Raw genomic sequence first — 20,468 nt, forward strand, 5'->3', positions numbered from 1 at the left:
TGTTTGGTGGAGCAGTATAAATATTCCGTCCTCCTACCTCTTTTAGTGTCATGTGGTCCACATGTCCAATGCCTAGGCCTTACATACAGATCGTTCACAAGGAATATTGCCTCCCTTTTGCTTAACGCCCTAGAGACCATTCCCCAACAAGCCACTGCCTGCCTCTGGACCCTCTTCTGGTGGAGGATGTTCTCCAGATTCTTACAAAAGGGTACTATAGAACAGGAGCCTCGATCGGAGCGAGGCAGGGGCTAGTACTAAAGGCTAAATCTGTATGATGCCTACTTCCCTGTGCCAATCCATCTAAAGCATAGGAAATACCTGAGATCAGCTGTGGGCCATTGCCACTACCATTTCAGTGTTGTGCCATTTGGTATTTCTTCAGCATGCTGGATCTTAACCAAGCTGCTGAAAGTGGTGATGGCTCGCCTCAGGAAGTAAGACGTTGACGTCTTTCACTACCTGGATGAATGGTTCGCCCAAGCTCGCTCCCCAGAGCATATGTTGCTGTATCTGTTCCATACATGGAGCCTGCTGCACAGCTTGCGCTTCTCCCTAAACTTCAAGAAGTCTCAGGTTGTCCCGTCCCAATCCCTTTGATTTATCCATGCGGTCTTTGATACTCACCTGGGCCGAGCCTTCACTTCGTAAAGTCTCTGCTCAAGTCTTATCCCGTCTCCTGGAGTAATGCAACTAATATTTTAACTGTCCTGAGCTGTAGGCTTCTCTGCTGGCCCTTCTCGAACTACAGGCTTCTTTAGCCTTGGTGATATCTCTTCTTTTCCCTCGTGGGGTACAAGCTTTTCTAGCTCCTGTGGTTTCTCGGTTCCCCCTTGCAGACTACGGGCCTATTTCGCCTCTGCGGTTCATTCCTTGGTCTCTCGCCGGCGAAAGGCTTTCTCAGCCCTTGTGGTTTCTTGGTTCGCCCCTCGTGGTGCCGTTGGCTTCTCTCGCTTCTCCGTTTCTTTGCTGAACCCCTCGTGGGCTATGGGCGTCTCACCCCTGTGGTCCCTCGGTTCGCCCCTTGTGGGCTGCAGCTTCTCTTTGTTTCCCTGTGCCTGTTTCATTCGCCTTTGTGGTGGTGGTGCTCCCTGCTCAGCCGCCCATAGTGCTTCCGGACTCCGCCTTAGTCAGAGCTCTAGGCTGCTCTTCCAACCTTGGTGTGTCTTGAACGGACCCCTCACAGACTGCAGGCATATTTTGCCTCTGCAGTTCCTAGCTTGAACTCTGGCCGGCTATAGGCTTTTTCAGCTTTGTGGTTTCTTATATCAAAAAGGTCTGGGAACCCCTCTACCAAGAATGAACATGGCCAAACAACCTGTTTCTGGGAAGGTTCGGGAGGGTCTACAATCACGGTTTAGCTCACTGTACCTTTCACAGAATAGAAAATCAATTTGCTTATCAATCTTTGTCCCTCTCACCTAGGCAGTTTAGCAATAAAATGCAAGGCAATTTTCCTCTGAACAAGTGTACCAACAGCAACCCCAGACATGTGTGGGCCTCCTTAGTGAGGTGAAGCTGTGCCTCTTTAAGCACAGTGAGCAAGGGGTCCACGTCTGGATTACCCTGGGTAACTGATGAGCCCTGACTGGGCCGAAACACATGTCTGGGGTTGCTGATGGTACTGTTAAGAGGAGAATTGTCTAGCTTTTTGCTACTTGACTGCCTAAATGGATGGGACCAGACTGATATGCAAATGGATATTTCTCTTCTGTGAAAGGTACATTGAGCTGAAACATGGTTGTAGACCCTCCCGAGTGAGCACCTTTACATAGAACAGGTTATTTGGCATTACAGGTTGCCCAGGTGGGGGGAACCTCACTCAGAATGATCTAAGCTAAAGAAAGTATTCTGCCACTGTTCACAACTAACCTGCCTTTCTTCCCTATTCTATGCTGTTACTCCTCACTTAAGAATCCACCTGCCTGTTTAAAACTGTCTGCAGTTAGTGCATTTATTACTGGATTTAAGTAATGAGTGTTACCACAGAGTGTATATACTTGACATTCTTTGAATAAGTATTCCAAATACAAAGTGTTATTATTTATGTGTATATATTCCTGAACCCTTATTTTATATAAAGACGTTGTGTTATCACCTAACAGTGTGTGGACATTCCTTTTTGGGGGCTTTGGAGAAACACTGTACTTAAGAACATGCCTGCATCACCTCTTTAAAGCTTAAGCCTGCTTGATCGTCCATTGCTACCACATTGAGAGCCTTGCTGAGTTATTCTGTGCCTTTACCCTATTATATAGAGGGCAGAAGTACAGATACCCTCCTCCAGTCTTTACACAAGCTTTTTTGTGGGTTCTGCTGGTGCACGTACTGGCCGGGCTGTGACCAAACAGACCAAACTGTCATGATGCATCGTCCTTTGCAATTGGAATGGTGTGGTCTGGCTGGTAAGGATGTGCCCGAGGGTCTCAGATCTCATTAGACCAGGGGACTGGCTGCCACCTCTACCATGCAAAGAGGAGTCCCTGTTCTGGACATTTGCCAGGCAGCTACTGGGGCATCGCTGCTCATGTTTGCCAATTATTACTGCATAGATTTCAAGTCAGGGCAGGTCATTCACTTTGGTAGAGTAGCCATTCTGTTTTTCTGTTTTTTTTATTTTATTATAGGTGGTATCATGTCTCTCCTCCCTCCTCTACAGCTATGAACCGCAGGCAGGAAGGAATCCATTACAAGAACAAATATATTTGCTCTCAGTAATATTCTTTCTGATGTATGTTCCTCGCACAGATTCCTCATTGACCTCTTGGAGGATAGCGAGCACAAGTTTGGATCTGTGGTCCCTCAGCGTCAGAGTACTAGATAAAAACGGTGGAAATAAGGTAATGGGGTGTGGCTCTGCAATATATACACTGGCCCGAGATCCTATCTGGCGCAGGGCACGTAGACTCATCAAGTGGAGCCGACGTGGACCTCCGCTGCACCCCCTGGTGGTGGAAATATTTTCGAAGAGCAGCTACGCTGGACGATAGCATAAATGAGGCATCAGTGGGAGGAGCATCCATCAGGAAGAACATTACTGAGAGGTAAATTGTTTGTTCTTTTATATTTATCTTTTTCCTGAGGCAGAGGGACAGTGCAAGTCTCTGGTGTTCCACAATGCAGACGTAAAGCAGAGGCCCTGTTTTTTTAGCTTTCCAGCAATTTTATGGTTTTTAGTCTTCCGATCTTGTGGCTTCTGGAATTGTGCTAATCCTCTTCAAATGCTAGCTTCTTATCTATGTAGGGTGGTGCCTGGGTCATGACAGGCTTGAAAGTGATGCATGCTCTTTTGAAGATATGTGCTGGTATTGACAGCAAGGGTGGTTTTGTGAGCGTGGGGAAGATAGGATTATATTTACTGATACAGGCGAGTCATCACGCTGTAGTGTTTTGAAATGGTTTTCGTGGTGCAAGTGCTGAGGAGAGAACTTTGCACAAGAGGGCAACCCAACCAGAGGGTCAGAATACCTGGCGCTGTATGAATGAGCAGGCCCTCGGTCGAGCATAGTAAATTGGGTTCTATATCCCAGAGTCTGTGAGTGAGCTTGTCACTATATCCATGACAGAGTCCAGCAGGGTGAGCTAATCACTATATATCTAGAGGTGATCAGTGCACTTTAGCCCTGGAACGTACAAAAAGTACTGTGTGTGTTCAATAACTGAGACTGTAATTAGGTGTCAAAGAGGTTGCTGATTGTTATAATCTGAGACTATGTTATGGTATCAACAAACCTGCTGGGCGCTATAATCCGGACACTTTCAAGAAGCGTTTGGACATCTATATTCCTTTAATAAGATAAGGAAACTGTGACATAATATTGTTTTTTTTCCTATGCCTTCCAGTTCGGAGAATAGTATATCCCTTTTCCTCCACATTCCTTCATTGCTTGTCTGTTTCTCAGCTAGGCTTCATTGTTACCAGTACAAGATGGCCACTTTCGTTCTGAGCACGACTTCATGTATGATATATTTTGTTTTGTATTTAGCCAATTGTTACAAAAGATTAAAGGTTTTAACAGAATACAAACAAGAAACTAATAAAAATACAATCATTACACAATTTTACAGTTGGTCTACATCATTAATTTACATAAAAGAAAACCTTTTTTATCTTATCATTAAAATTCAAATGCAAATGTCGAAATGACGCATGTTACAAAATTAAAATCTAATTACACATAAAAATAAGTTTAGAACAAATTGCCTGACGTCAGCAAGCTTAGGACCCCTAGAGTTAATTTGGGATTGTGACCGGAAGCCGCTCTCTCCCAGAATCCAATTTTAGAAAGCCAGTCTATGTTGGGAACAAATTGAGAGAGGAGTCTACTCTCACTTCCCTCAGTGCAGCACAATCGATTTACTATGTGCTTTCGAGTTTACATAATTCCGGCCCCACATTGCAGGCAAGAACCGTCTTCGTTGCCAGTGGAGTCTCTAGCAGCCCTTACCTCACCTGTCAAGATTAAATTAAGGAGAAGCCTCAGGAAGTCAGCCGTCCTTCTGGGATCCGGATATTTGATTAAATAGCCAGGGAGAGAGCCCCTAGGTTTATCAAGGAACGAGAGAGGTTAAGACCTTCTTCCAGATTTTCCCCTCCATTTTCTCCCAGTCCACTAGCCATTCCTGAAAGTCTGAATCCAGTCCATATAGAACTTTGGGGATCACCTTCCCTTTGCAGTATCGTATCAAAGGGACCAAAGAGAATTTACAATATTTGGACACAATCTTTCTCATCTGGCAGGTCAGTTGATCGGTAACAGATTCAAGACAAGCTGCAACTGTTGAGATGGAGGGAGTCCCAAGTATTTGATCTGCGACTTCACAAGTATTTCAAGGCCAATTAACCTCCATTTGAAAGTGGGGATGTGTCTTCCTGTATAAGGGAAACACACTACAGTTGTTTTAGAGGGATTCAATATTCAGTCATTAATTGCAGCATATCTCTATCCCCTGTATCAGACGCTGAAGGCCTTTAGGTGTATAGTCTACAAGGACCACATTGTCTGCATATACTAGCCAACTCAACGGTTGGCTCCCGATTTTAGGGGAAGCAAGTGCACATAAGGTAAGGGCCATGCCGAAATCTGGTAAGTAGAGGTGAAATAGGCAGGGTGCCAAAATGCAACCCTGCCTAATGCCTCTACCAGTCCGGATTAGGCCAGAGAGGCTACCGCTAGCATCCAGTCTCACCTGAATCTTTGTGTCTGCATGGAGATGCCTAATAATAGCCAGTAGTCCAGGTAGAATACCCCAAGCATCCAACTTTGCCCACAGCCTATTTCTGTTAACTGTGTCAAAAGCGAGGGACAGTTCTATCTGTGCTCCATAGAGGACTGGCCTGTCTGTGGACCACGATTTCCACATTAGCGTGCGCATTAGGACCCCATTTAGTGAGGCTGAGAGGCCTCTCCTAAAAACCCTGTTTGCTGTTTCTTAAGAATTCCACTTCCCTCAGCCCATGCTTCCAGTTCCACTAAAATCAATGAGGCAAAAATGTTGCCATCAGCATCAAGAAGGGCGATCGGGCGGTAGTTAACTGCCACTGCCCAATCGCCCCCCTTGAAGATCGGAATTATGATAGCTGAACTCCACGAAGGGGGAGTCTCCTCAAATTGCAGAATATTCTAAAAGAGATTATACAGAACAACTGACCAAGCTTAGGCGTTTGATTTCAGAATCAAATTGGACAGGCCATTCGACCCGGGTGCTCTTGAAGACGAGGCCCTGGTTATCAACTCCTCGATTCTAACCCTAGTAATAGTCAGCTACCACCGTTTCTGATGTTGGGATAGCGCACCAAACTCAGGGAGGTGCCCGTAAAGCTTCTCAAAGTGTAAACGACACTCCTCCTCTGGGACAGTATTACCCTCTAACCCTAACTGAGATTTCTTCCCATAATTAACAATCTCCGAATTACCAATCTCCCAGAAGTTCCTTGTGTTATTCTTACTAAGGGCACTTAACATAGATTCCCCGTCTCTTTGTAATCTCATAACACGGTGGGCTTTAGACCAGTTCCTGTAATCAGATTGCAAAGATTTAAATTCAAGGGATATGTCTTGCGGATCTCTCATACCAATCCCAAGTACTCTAATTGCTCTTCTGAGTTCCTTCTTTTTCAGATGAGTCAATTTGTCAAATTCATGCAAGTGTTGGGCCCCAGCTTTTGCTGTCGTCAAATAGGGTTGTTCCAGGCCCCAACTAAGGTCTGTGCAATTAAAAGGATTACAATCCCTAGATAAATTTACTTCATCCACTTGACCCAAATAGAATTCCAGTTTATGGTTTAAAGAAAGTCAGTTTTTCCTAAATGTCACCGCCTTATTACCACCCATGTTCACTTCTAGGGGGACCTTGTAGATCTCCCGCGAAGGTTGAATTCCCAAGTTAAGAGTAGCTATCAGTATGTTGTGATCGCTTCGTTCCGTTTCAGCAATTTGAAATTTGTCACAACTATTAAGCAAGGCTTTAGAAAAAAAGATGCAATGCAACTGTTCACCATACACAAGTTCAAATCAATCACAAATTCCACCCACTTCTCACCATTGGTAACAAAGTGGTGTTTACAGTAGATTTAACTTTAGCCGGAAAGCAAGAAGAATTTAGATCCCCACCCAATATTATGTCTACATTCTGGTTATCTTTCATCTCTACAATTAACAGTGCTGAAATATCAGCAGAAAATTCAGCAAGGATGGATATTGCAGGATTCCAGTAGACATCAATCAAAATGAGTATACAAAGCTGGCCATTCACCACGAAGTGGACTTGAGCTGCGCAAATTCCCTGATTATCAACTGGAATTTTCATTGCACTCACCAGAATTGAATTCCTAAGAGCTATTGGGAGTCTGCCAGATGGATGGCCCCCATTCCGGTGCGTAGCTCTCTGTTCCACAATGGTAAAACCATCAACATTTATCGCACTTGTCAACCAAGTTACCCGGAGCAGCACCAGGTTAAGTTCTCCAAATATATACTTTGACGTAGTAGTGTTCTTAAAGCTACTTGAACCCCGCGTATTACAACTTAAGAGTTTAACCCGACTTCTTACTAAACTCGCTCCTCAGACAGCCCAAAGCATTGAAGCAGTTCAGACAGGATGGAAGGCAAAGCAGCAAGGATATTATCCTCCTTCGGACCAGTTGGACCTCTCTCTGCCCCTGCTGCCGCTATCGATGGCATCATAAATGAATGATCACTGTTCTTATTATTTGCAGGAAGAGTGTTCGAAGCCAGTAGGCCATGCTGCTCCAGTTCTTCCGCTGCCGTCCATATAGCTTCGACCCCCAATCGGTATTTCAAGTCCAACTCCACTAAGTGTTCTTGATTTGTACGGAAATCAGACATAATCTAAGTCATAAGTGGAGAAAAGGCAAAGCAATGGAATTCTTTTAGTAATCGCCAGGATAGAGCTCTTATTCAGGCCATTCCCGGCCTGTTTTGATGCTTTGCTTTCGAGCCAAATCTTAGGAATTCCAAACGGAAGTGGAGTGCTTTCGTTGGCCGCAGGACCTAAGCTGGCTCCTTCCGAAAGACCACTTCAGAGGCCCCAGTAGAAGTTACAGCAGTATTTATCATTCCGGAATCTGCAAGAGCACCTGGAGTTGCTATAGGTGCTATTGCTTTCGACGTGCTCAAGGGAGCAGACGTGCCCTGTGCTACAGGTATTGGAATTGAATGTCTGCCCTGACAAAATATCGGAGCCATCTTAATGATTTTTTTCATTTTTTATCTCTGGAGATCACGCTGTTGTAATGGGAGCAGAGTTAGGGGCCCCATCTGTTTGCGTCACAAAGTCCACATTTCTTACTTCAGCCTGGTTTTGAGCTGTAGAAGTACTTTGTGCCGCTTTTGACCCATTCTTCAAGGCAGACTACCCCTTTCTTTTCAGATGTTTCATCAATGCTGGTTGTGTCGGGCGTCCTGGGGTTCCGAAATTTCACGGTCTTCTCCATAGCATTGAAGAATTGACGATTCCCTACTCTCCTTGTTTTTTTCAGTTTTTGATTCTTTTTTTTAAAATCAAAAATGTTATTTGATTTTCAAACATGAATAAACATTACAAATAACACTTTGCATTACAGGGAAGGGAAAAAGAAACATGGGGGATAAAAACATCAAAGGAGAAAAAAGGAAATGGGGCCTTAGCCCCTCGGACCGTCAAGCCTTTGGCGAGGGATCTCGTGAAACAGTTTGTTCCTGTTCGGCCCGCTAGCCTGGCATTGCTCAGCCCACCTAGTGCATATTGCTTGTCCCACCTTGTCGGGTACTTAGCTGGCATCTTCCCATCTCTGCCATATTTTGGTCGCTTTTTGCGGGCATCCCCTCGCCGCGTACACCCTGCGTTCCATTATCGCACAGATGTCCACGTCCGTGACCCATTGGTCATAGCTAGGTGTACTCTCTGATCCACATAGCTGCGCGATGTTCCTTCTGAGTACCGCTGTAGCGGTTGACCAGAGCAGTTTCTCATAGCGGGACGGATCACATTTGTCGGAAATCCCTAGTAGGAGTTCTTTTGGTCCCCTTTGTATTGGTTTTCCCATGACTCTGGACAGTTTATTACAGCATTTCCGCCAGAGCTGCTGTATAGTGTCGCATTCCCATATGATATGGAAGAAAGTTCCTGCCTCACGTTTGCAGCGTAGGCAACATGAGTCCGAAGCCCTGCCCAATCGGAAGAGTGCCACTATTGAATAGTAGGTGCAGTGCAGGATCTTAAGTTGGACCCGTCGGAGCCTTGACGAGATAGTTACTTCCCGGGGGTACATCAGAGCCTCTGTCCAATCTTCTGGTTGTAGTGGTCACACGTCCTGCTCCCATTTGGCTTTCAGACTGATCAGTTCTGGTATGGCAAAGGATGTGATTACGTTTTACATAGTTGAGGTGATTTTTCGTTTTATTTGGTCCTGAACTATGTTGCGCTCTAACGGGGTGCATTCTGGCGTGTCTCTGATGATCTGCCGGTGGGCATGCAAAGCATGTTTCAATTGGGTATAATGGTATCCTTCAGTGATTGGGAGGGTGAATTCAGAGTGTAGTGTCTCGAACAGGGCCAGTTTATCCTCCCGCACCACGTCTCCAATTCTGGTGATACCACGCTGGGCCCAGGCGGGCCATTTGGGCAGCTTCTGTATTTCGGGGAGAAGACTGTTGTTCCACAGAGGTTGGGCTAGTGTCAGTTTCGAGTCCCACCCTAAGTGTCGGTGTGCTTCCGCCCAGATTCGCACGATATGCGTTGCCATGTGGGGGGTTGATGTGCGACCCAGGCCGCAATACAGGAGCTCCAGAGGTGGTATTGTACTGTTGGTGTTGATCCCTCTGATGTGCGGCCGGTTCCTGTTCCCATGGAGCATGTCATTCACCACCGCCATCTGGCTGGCCCAGTAGTACGTTTGCAGTCTGGGCAGCCCAATCCCACCCTCCCAGATGGACCTCTGAAGTGTAGAGAGAGCTATCCGCGGGTGGCCCCCGCTCCAGAGTAGTTTCTGAAGGATGCGGTCAATTTTGAGGAATTCATGATGTGGGATGTGCAGCGGTGCATTTTGCAGGATGTACAGGAACTTGGGAAGAGCAATCATTTTGAACAGGGCAGCTCTGCCCATCAGTGTCAGTGGCAGGGAGATCTAGTGGCGAGTGTCCTCTGCGAACCTCGTCACGACTGGGTAGAGGTTCAGTGATGTGTAGTCTGTGAGATGCTTCGTGATTTGTACACCGAGGTATTTGAACTGTTCTGTTACCATTTGGTAGGGGCAGTCTGCGGGGCCTGTGGCTGCTATGCTACCTATGGGAAATGAGGTGGATTTGGACCAGTTCACGCGTAGGCCACTGAAAGCTCCTTATCTCTTCAGCATTTCTTGTGACTCTATGGCAGGAGTTGAACGGGTCTTTCAAGTAGATGAGCAGGTCATCTGCATAGAGCGAGACTCTGTCCTCCCATGTCTCCGACCAGCGGAAGCCCTCCCAGAGTGGTTTGTTTCGTAGAATAGCCAGGGGTTCGATGGCAATTGCGAAGATCATGGCTGATAGGGGACAGCCCTGCCTAGTGCCTCTGCCCAGTCTGAAAGGGTCCATTTGCCAGCTGTTGACCTTAGTTCTGGCCATTGGGCAGTTGTATAGTAGATGCACCCAGCTCATGAAGTACGCGCCAGAGCCCATGTGTCTCATTATGGCCCAGATAGCCTCCCATCGAGTCGAAGGCCTTTTCGAAGTCAATTGCTAATAAAGCTAGCGGGCCTTTTATGCTGTCGGCTTTTTCCAGGGCTGCATGCAGTCTGTAGAGGTTCATGCGCGTCGATCTTTGGGGCATGAAGCCGCATTGGTTAGGGTGGACCAGGGAGGGGATGATCTGCTGCAATCGGTCTCTTAAGAATGATAAGAGAGTACAAAATCTATTCAATGAGCCACCTGTTTTCGCCTATCAAAGAAGTAGGAACCTCAGGGATGAACTGGTACATACAAGACCACCCTTGACGAAATTGATCACACAGCGTACCGGTACATTTCCCTGTTTACACTGCATCATTTGCAACTCAGTTATCAAAGACAATGTTATTTTTCGTCCACGAACAGGTAAGAAGATTCTCCTCAAGACATTCGGTACATGTGACGGTATGAACATCATATACGACATCAAATGCCCATGTGGGAAATACTATGTGGGTCAGTCAACCAGAGCGGCGAAGACACGGTGGAACGAACACCGGTCTTGTATCCGCAACTCCAACCCCAATTCAGCTGTGGTTCGCCATTGGGTCTCGAACAATCATAACCTCTCACAAATCAAGTTTTTGATCCTAGAAGTTCTGACCAAGAACAATCCCCATGAGGATTTGGGCCTGCGCCTTAATCGCAGGGAGACATTTTGGATCGACAAACTTTGCAGTCTGATTCCGAATGGTTTGAATGAAGAAATCAACTATCACTGTTATGTTTGAGATACATTACTATTCACCACCTGTCGCACTGTTTGTGCCTCCAGTGTGCTTCCTATTGTGTATTTGACTACATGTTTCGAGAATTCGTACTATTTCCAATTTGAAACTAAGCTTTGTGTCACCTAGATCAGCCTTGCTGCATGTCCCGGACGTCGTCTGGGACCCAAGGTGCCACCCAGGGGTGACACCTTCCGCACGAGGCTGGACCTTGATCATCTTTAGCATATGAGGTTGATTTCAGTACTTGCCTGTTTGTTTGTTTGGGGTTTTTATTTGTTTACTTGCTCATATGATATACATTTATTGATCCAGTTTGTTACATATTTGTGTTATCATGGAGTTTAGAAATATCCCTTTCTGCTGCCTTTACTTGCGCTTCAACATTGGAGTATTTCTTCTGTTTTTATCATTTTAGTTTTTTCCTATTTTTTTGCTATCACAATTGTGGGCATAGATAGGGCATACCTCATAAACATTTAATGTCTTCATTCCCGCAGGCTAGCACCTGCTACACAACTTAACTCGTGACCACTCGCATCCTGCTAATGCAAAGCGGTCACGTGTGCTACAAAAGAACCGTAGTCTTAACAACGGCTTAACGCGGCAGTCTGAGTTACTGCAGTGAAGCCACACACAGGAGGATTCTCATGCTCCATGTGCTTAAAGGTATTTGATTCATGCTCAACACACCGCTCCTATCTCATTACATGCACTTGTATGCCGGTAATATTGAGGCATCTGATTTGATCCTCTTTTTTTGATTACTAGATTCGATTTGCCACGTGTGCTACAAAAGTACCGTTGTCTCGGCAACGGCTTAACACGGCAGTCCGAGTTACTGCAGTGAAGCCACACACAGGAGGATCTGCACGCTCTGCGTGCTTAAAGGCATATTTTTTCATCGCTTTTACCTTATTAAATACAAGCGTATGCCAGTAATGACGCGTCATCTGATCTGATCCTCGTTTTTGACTACTAGATTCGATTTGTTATGAACACAATTGGATTTTATAATAACCCCCGCTATCCACGACATTGCAGTTGGCCCATCTCTCTGTGGGCACGTATGCTTTGTTCTACACCATTTGCCACATCAATAAGGTAAAACTAAACTTCATTGCCTTATGTTGCTATTGATTTACATTTCATATCACTTATAGGGTATTCTTATTTTGTCTTTTCTATCCACCAACTATTGAAAACACTGCTGATCGGTATGTTACATTTTCTTTTATTTTTTTACAACAAATGTGCATATTATGATGTTAATGTGTGTTTTTTGTACATATCCACTCTGATTACTAGACTTGCCCTGAAGAAGGAAATGATTTCCGAAATGCATTGGCATATTTCAGTCTGAATTATGTATGGATTGTGGCAATTGCTCCCTCACTAAGAATTCATTAGTGACATTTTTTGTTTTGAATTTCTTTTGGATAAACAATCTTTTTTTGATACTCAACCATGAAACACTCATCTATTTTTTTGATTAAGCATTATACATTTTTGATAACTGATCATATTGCTTTGAACTTTTAATAATTACGTACCCAGATTGGGCCCAAAAGAGAGCGGCTGTGTGACCTACTATTGCTACTTGGTCTCTAGCTTTTGTAGTAATTATTCAGGCGCCAGCTAGGCGGGAAGGTCGGCCTGGATGTTGTGATTTTAAGCACCAATTGGGAATGGTCGGAATAACTCTGGGTAGCAAACACCCTTCTTGTGCCCTGTGTAAGTCAGTTGATTGCAGGAGAAAGTAATCTAATCTGGAAAGCGAGGCATGAGCCCCAGAGTGGAAGGAATATTCTCTGGTGTTGGGGTGGAGATCTCTCCATATGTCACACAGGCCCAGGGCATTTGTAAATGTAGCAAGTTTGGTGGGTACACTGGGATTTCTATTGCGTAGATGTGAGTGGTCCAGGGTTGTGTCCATGACTTCATTAAAGTCCCCTCCTGTTATCGTGATGTTGCAGGTGTCTTTTGTGATCAGGGGGGAGATATCGGTGAGTAGCGGCGATAGTAGGGTTGGTGGCGCATAGATAGCTAGTAGTGTGATGGAATGCTCACAGAGCGTGCCTGTCGCGTATATATATATCTGCCTCCGGTGTCCTAGGTAACTGTATTCAGGGGGAAGGGGAGTTTTTTGTGTATCAGTATCATGACACCCCGTGAGCCCATAATGAAGCCTGCATGGAGTGCGAGTCTATAGTTTTTACGTTTGAAAAGGGTTCACTCTGTGCCCGCGAGGTGTGTCTCGGACAGAAATATTACATCTGGTGCGTGTCTATTTAGGTATTGCCCTACCAAAGGGCGTTTGACTGCATTGCAGAGGCCGTTGACATTCCATGTCATGAGTTTGAGCGTTCTGGCGCTGTTGGTGATGGTGCTATGTGATGCCATGTCTGCCTGTGGCTGGAGAAGTGTGTGCTGTTGATGGCGACGCCAGGCGCCGGCCTACTTTGTGTTCATGTGCTGTTGCCCTCCTGTCCGACTTTAGTATGCTTTGTGCTTGACTGCTCCCATTCATAACTAAACTCAACAAACCCATAACCCCCCACCCTATACTCCTCCCAACTAGAAGCATCGGTCGCCCGAACATGAGAACTTCAAGTTGTCAACCGGACAACTTACATGGGACAAACTAAACTTAAGGTTCAGGTAGTTCCCCCTCGAGGTGTATAACTGGGGGGTGCCACCGCTAGTGCTGACGTGGAGTGTACTTATAGGGGGGGGTCCTTAACGTGAGGATGCGAGACGTCCCTGCCACCGTATCATGCAAGCGTGTGTTGGGTGTTAAGGTGTGTTGCAGATGTTTCAGTGATTCAGTTTGTACTCACTGCTGAGTATCGGGGCTCTTTTGAAGATCGAGGCGGGGGTCATCCACCTATGTCTTCCGGCGGGTCTTGTGCTGGTGGTTGTCGGGGTGCTCGCTGTTGGTCAGGCGGTGGTCTATGATTCCTTCCCCTACTGCCATGAGAGGTCGACCAGTCTCCTATGTGTTGTTCAGCCCAGCGCCATGCTTCTTTGGAGTCATTAAAGTGGACTGTAGTTCCCTTATGATAGATCTTGAGCTGTGCAGGGAAAAGCAGACCGTATTTCACACCCATCGTTTACAGTTGCTTTTTGAGGTGATCGAAGGATTATCTCGCTTTCTGCACTTCCCTTGTATAGTCGGGGAAGATGGTGATTTTGGAGCCATTGAAGGTGATCATGCCCTTGGTGCGTGCACGTTGCAATAGTGCGTCTCGGTCTCTGTAGTTTAGAAACTTTGCTATTACTGTGCGTGGGGGGGGGGGCCCGGGTACCGGCCTGCCCGTGGGCATTCTGTGTGCTCTCTCTATAGAAAAGAACTTGGAAAAGGAGTCCGGTTCGAACAGGTCGGTGAGCCACTGTTCAAGAAAGAGTTCCATGCATGAGCCTTCGGCTTTCTCGGGTATGCCGAGTATGCGCACGTTGTTGCGTCTAGATCTATCTTCTCCATCTTCAATTCTGTCCTCCAGCACCTTAAGCTTGGTTGTGACGCTCAGAAGCTGCTGTCGCATGTTGTGTATCCCGTCCTCTGTGTTGGAAATACGTTGTTCGGCCTCACCAGTGCGTGCCGTTAGTTTTTGAAGGGCGTGCCTGAGGAGGGATAGATCCAGTCTTATCCCGTCCATCTTCTGTTCCATTGATATGCGGGAATCCGCTATGGCGGCCATAAAGTCCTTCAGGGAGATCGTATGGTCTGACTCTACATCCTCCGAGGAAAGCGAATGCAGGTCGGGAGCCTGTGGTGCAGGAATGGTGATTTGATCCATTCTGCTTTGAGTGGGAAGTCTTTTGGATTTATCTTTCCCCATGCTTCGTGTTGCGCCTTGTGGATGTAGTCTTTGCGCGGTGTTCCCTTTGTGGTAGCTAGGTAACGGTATGTTTCTTGTCCGCTCTCTTCTTTGTGGTCTATTTGCACTGTAATTGCGTTTGGAAGCCTCTGCGGAGTAGGGTCTGGTTGTGACCCACGTGACCAGTCCGGCACCAGTGAGCCCTGCTACTTTAATCTGGTTGCCTCGTGGGTGGGCCTGCAATGCTTAGCCCCTGACCTTAGTCATCTCTTTCTGGTGCCTTAGCGAGTTGGAGTGGTGTATGATGGTCCTGCACCTTATGGGGGGTTCCCTCCGGTGCTTGGTGTTATGCTGATGGCCAGTTTTTAGGTGTGTGACCCGGGAGGCGCTCTGCCACTTCACAGCCAAGTGCGTGGGGTCGTAGCTAGGCCTGCCTGCTGTGTGTCCCTGATGTGCCCTGGGTGTGAGGCGTGTCTTTTTCTTGCCGTGGGTCTCTGCGGTGCGCTCACTCGCTGCACAGGCTGGTGTGGGTGTTAGGGCTGCCGGGCGATTGTGTGGCCTCTCCGCCTCCCCCCAGGGCCGACCCGCTTATTACTGGGGCGAGATCCAGGCTGTGCTTGCTCAAGGCGCCGCAGCTGCGGCTCGCCGCGGGGCTCCTGTCCTCTTACCTCTGGCAGTGTGGCTGCTGTTCGCGTGGGGCGCAGTGCTCCTGCAGGCCCCTCCTGGATGGGGCCGATGGTGTCTTTGTGCGCGGGCTGCGCCCAGGCTGCCACGCGGTGCAGTAGTTGATAGCGATTCATCTCTAATTCTATTTGTTATATCAATACCGCTATTTATTTTACCACAGTCGTGAGTGTGGATGGTACAGCATTGATGCCACACCATGTGCAGCAAATATATTTCCTGTAACAGTGATTATGTTAGATTTGTTTAAACCTGCCTTATTACTATTTTTAACACAAATGAATGTAACTACTTCAACTACATTAATTGTTTAATTTTTAGGTAAAATCTTGCCGTGGAGAATGTTGTCAACTTTATCATCTGTCTGTGTTACTCAGGCGCCTTCTATTCCTCATGGCCTCTGATCACCAGGTAAGTGTATATCTTTTTTCTATTAAAGTTATCACGGCATGCTTCCTTAACATTTTTCCCTGTAGCCTAGCTGTGTTGTGGAAAATCAGCACGTGAATTGTATGTCAACGTTGGTGATTATCGCTTAATGGTATTACAATAGAATGGTAAACTGAATTACACAGAATTATACTTTGACAAACAATGAGAGCTCCTCAAGTGAGTATTAAGGAAGCAAAATAAACTTTTTGAGGGTGTCCTCTCGTGATGATGGTCTGCAATCATGTTTTACGTCATTGTGCATTGCCATAGGAAACATATCCAGTCATATGAACCTGGACCCAAGCACAGCACAGCACTGAAATGTATGCAATTCTCCTCTGAACGACATTATCAAAATCAACCTTCATTCTGCATCTCACCTCATCAAAGGACTCAGCAAATTTGACCGGTAACCAGTGATTACATTGCAGGAAAAAATAGAGACACAATAAATAAAGGGGTAATAATAACGGAATACAAAAATGAAGAGGGTAAAAAACAGTGCCGGGATGGAAAAATATTGGAATATTGCCAATGTATATAGCATTGCAGGTTTGGGTTTAAGTGAGGAAAAAAATAGACTTCAGTTAAAAAGAAAAGTATGAAGGGGTGGACGAGAAAGAGGAAAGACAGGTATTTGTGGACCCAGGGGTGGGGGGGTCCCCCCTTAAAGACTTTTAGCAAGGCAAAAGTAGGTAGAAGGTAATATGGTTTACGTGAAAAGACATCTAAAAAGCACAAAACCAGGATTATAATTCTTAATTGGTCCACAAGATGGCAGTGACAGACTATAGAAACAATAGATATATGCATATGCACGGTACACCCTCTTTGGTCGTTTGGATGTGGCCGTCATTGCAGCCACGTCTAAACTGCCTCACGCCAAATTCTAAAGCATAATTCTTTGCAAATGCAGCACATTGACAGGTACTGTCCCTATTAACGTGTTGCATTTGCAAAGAATGATCCAGTGGATTCCACCAAAAAGTGGCAGGGAGGGTGGCGGGTTAAAGGTCACCCAGTCCTGGGACCAATCTGGGGACTCTGGTGGGGTGGAGGGGGGGGGAGATAAGGCAGGGCGCACAAAGAGTCCCTAAGTGACTCTGGATACTGATGGAACTCCCTGCCTGTATGTTTATTTATTTGAGGTTTTCATATAGCACAAACAAGTCACATGTGCGTCCGAGTATGGACATATATAAAATGCAATAAATAATTAAACAGAATAGAATACAGACACAATCTTGTACCTAATCAAGAGTAGTTCTGTTAGTGTTTTAAGGGTATAGTGCTGCTGTACAGATGCTTCTAAGCGCTCCAAATAGGAGAATAATTCAAATGTGTTTTATATTTTCTTGCGCTCATTCGTGTGACATCAAGGCGCTGTTGCAACAACGTTAATGATTGGCCGCATCAATCAACAGAACTAATAATATAAATCCCGCAAGGAAGGTAGACTAAGAAAGCTGTAATGAGTTTGAACCTGTGCTAAACAACCGGTTATACACCAATTTCAGCAGCAGGTGTCATAACCCACTGAGCTACCTACTTCGGTCCCATAACAGAATACTGACTTTATAAAAGAAGGTCAGATGGCAAGGTAGCAAAACAGAAAAAGCTACGAAAATACCCACAGCCCCCGCCCCCCCATGCAGCCTTTTTGATGAACACTGATGCAGCACTGAGGGCCGCTGAGGCTGGGGCAGAGTCAGCTCACCTGTCAGCTGAGTTGGACTGAGGCTGAACATTGGCTCAGACACCAATGAAAAAGTGGCACACGGTCCACAATTCCCTGTGCGAAAGTTTCAGTGGTACCTGTTAAGACGGATTTCTGAACTCTGACCTGGTGGGCAGATGTTCAGAAGGCCAGCCTAGTTTCTTGGAACAGGGTAACCTCTGCACAAGCCAGACCAATCAAGGTAGCTATGGCAGGCGGTCAAGACTAAGTCTCAGGAGGGGTGAGGGTGACTGAAAGACTTCAATGAGCACACAAAGCAAGGATAAGTACAAATTACTCAGACGGGTGTTATATCAAAAATATAGACCCATTTATTAGAAGGCCTTTGTAACTCAGACCATAGCAAAAGAATCACAGCAATACTAAGTAAACCAGCACAACCCAATCAATACAAGATATATACAAGACCATTGGGGTCTAAAGGGTTAAATGCACGAAATATGTCCACAACCTAGATGGGGGAGAAACAGGCAGTGCAGATAGTCTTTAGGCCCCTTGACATCGACAGCACACCTAACTAAGAGGCAGTCCAAGCCCTAAGAAGAGAGGAGCCTTGTGCTAAATAGTACATGCAATGCAAGCGCACGCGGTTGTTCCAATGGGCAAAACAGGGTCTCTTCAGGGGTCTCTAGCAGCTCAGGAAGGTGGATGAGGCGATGAAGAATAAGTTCCCACTATTCAGGTAGGGCCACTTGAAGGCAGAGGCAGTTCCAGAGTGCGGGATGGAGTCGCTAGTTCGCACTAGCAATGGAAAGGAGAGGGACCCCCAAGGGCCACTCGCGCGTAATAATGGCTGGTGGCGCTAGGGGCCACCGGTTAAGGTTAGGGTTACTCACCGACCCCCTGCACACTCCGGACCAAACTTCGCCAGTCGAGTCCACTTCGGTTGCAGGTACTAGTGCGGCAATATGACGGCTCTGCCACTTTCAGTTCCTGAGTTACAGTGATGATTCCCAAACGGAACAGTGGCGATTTCTCCGTTACGGGTGGATGAATCGTCCTAGTTTCACTGCAGCAGGCTTCAGGGGCAGGAGGGTCACAAATGCAGCGCACCTGCAAAGGTTGTTGCCGCGGCAGGGCAACACGGTCAGCGCGTATGCTCCAGTCCTGGCGCACTCGTCGTGCAGACTATCTGGCACCCAGGATGTGTATTGGGGACAGACAACCCAGTCCACATCCTGGAGGCCCACACACAATGCATGCAGAAGCCCGCAAAAGCTTGGCGTTTCGCGGGAAACTGCATGACCAAATAAAGACTGACCCAGGTCGGCTCGACCTGGGGAAGGCAAAGGGGCAAGATGGCCAAAGGACAGGACAAAGAACCTCGTGGCATGGCCATTTTAGAGCCAGGCCACCAATTTGTGCCAAACGCGGTTAACGCATTTAACATGGCAGAAAAGGGTTAAAAATATATGAAAAGATAAGCTGCCACCAGCCCTGTCCATGACTCATCTGCACATCTCACAAAAAGTTAATCGAGAGTATCTAGGGTCATTGTAATTGACTGAGACCCATGTACATTGTACTGTAAGGTACATTGTGCACTTGTTACATGTTGCAGAAAAGTTGCAGCATTGGAAAAGGACTAAGGGAAACAAAGTCTCCCAGTACTGACTGTCTTAAGGGCAGGTTAGTTTTCCCATTAAAAGTGAGCGAAAGCCCAGAGGAGTGCAGCTGAAGGCTGTGCTTCTCTGGCAAAGTCAGTCTATGGTGTCTAAACAGCAGCAAAAAGTTTGGGGGTGTACATATGGAGGGAACATTACATACAATTATGAAATCTTTCCTAACAGTACCCAAAGGGGAGGTTCAGTAACACTGGTGAAATTGACCACGTGCACAGTGAACTAACTACCTTACCAAACTGACTGTCCAATAGTGTCCCAAAAAACGGAGCCACACTAGCATGTTATACCTTGTGCTTTGGGTGTTGCCTTACTGTCCTATGGGCCAGTACGAGCCCGCCTGTCCATTTTCGTTGTCCCTCACACCAAAACATACCGGTGGCAAGAAGTTCCTGTAGTGAAGTGGTGTGCCAAAATGGGCGCACCAAAATGTCTGCTGTGCCAAAGTGGTCGCGCCGAATCGGCCCGCGCTGAACTGGCCTCGCCAACACGTCCTGCTCAGACATCTGCATGTGGATAATATGGGCGATGTAACAGGAATGTCGTTATTTTTTTCAAGTTATTAATGTGTCTTTATAAATGTATTAAGATGTTTTGTCTGCAATAAAATCACATATAACCATTCAACCACATCCCCTGACCCACATCGAACTGCACTGGCTCTCACTGCAAGCACATATCCGTTTCAAATCCTGCTGCATTATCTGCAAGGCTATCACCCTGAAATCCCCAAGCTGCATCTCTGTAGGCCTATGATCTACCAGAAATCAGAACATCCGGACTCAGGACATGTGCAGACTTGAACTCTGTCGGTGCAGAAAAGAAAGATCCAGAAGACACAGGCCTTCTGTCTATGCCCCAAGACTCTGGAACCTCCCCACCATCAACATAAGACTTTCTTTTCCCCTTTCCCTCCTCACTTCTACAGTTAAGGAAGGAGCTCAAGACACTTCTGTTCAAGCAATGACTCCTCCCTAACACCTAGTTCCACACATCCTCCACTCCACACCCTACCTGAGAGCTGGGTGTGCTGCTCCCCACTGTTTCCTCCTCTGGTTGCCTGTAGATCCCTTGTTGCAGAATTGCCCACACTCCTCTCCCCTGTAGTTAGCTCCCTACTCCCTTGTTTCTCTGCTGTCCTCACCCTGTTTTCCTCTTAAGACTGTAAAGCATTCCGTTTCTTCCCAAAGCTAGGTCTACGCTCACCAAATACCCTAATAATAATAAAAACCCAA

At 46.4% G+C, this 20,468-nt stretch overlaps 1 protein-coding gene across 2 annotated transcripts in view; it reads left to right on the plus strand.

The window, feature by feature from the left end:
• FIRRM (FIGNL1 interacting regulator of recombination and mitosis) overlaps nucleotides 1-20,468 on the plus strand; it is a 1,502,596-nt gene that overhangs the window by 1,105,804 nt on the left and 376,324 nt on the right. For both annotated transcript variants that reach the window (XM_069641302.1, XM_069641303.1), the window contains exon 16: nucleotides 15,763-15,852. In XM_069641302.1, the coding sequence (XP_069497403.1) occupies nucleotides 15,763-15,852 (90 nt within the window). The remainder of the gene's footprint in view (nucleotides 1-15,762; nucleotides 15,853-20,468) is intronic.

This window comes from Ambystoma mexicanum, chromosome 1q (assembly GCF_040938575.1).
Source record: "Ambystoma mexicanum isolate Mex_15411 chromosome 1q, UKY_AmexF1_1, whole genome shotgun sequence".
Classification (NCBI taxonomy): domain Eukaryota; kingdom Metazoa; phylum Chordata; class Amphibia; order Caudata; family Ambystomatidae; genus Ambystoma; species Ambystoma mexicanum.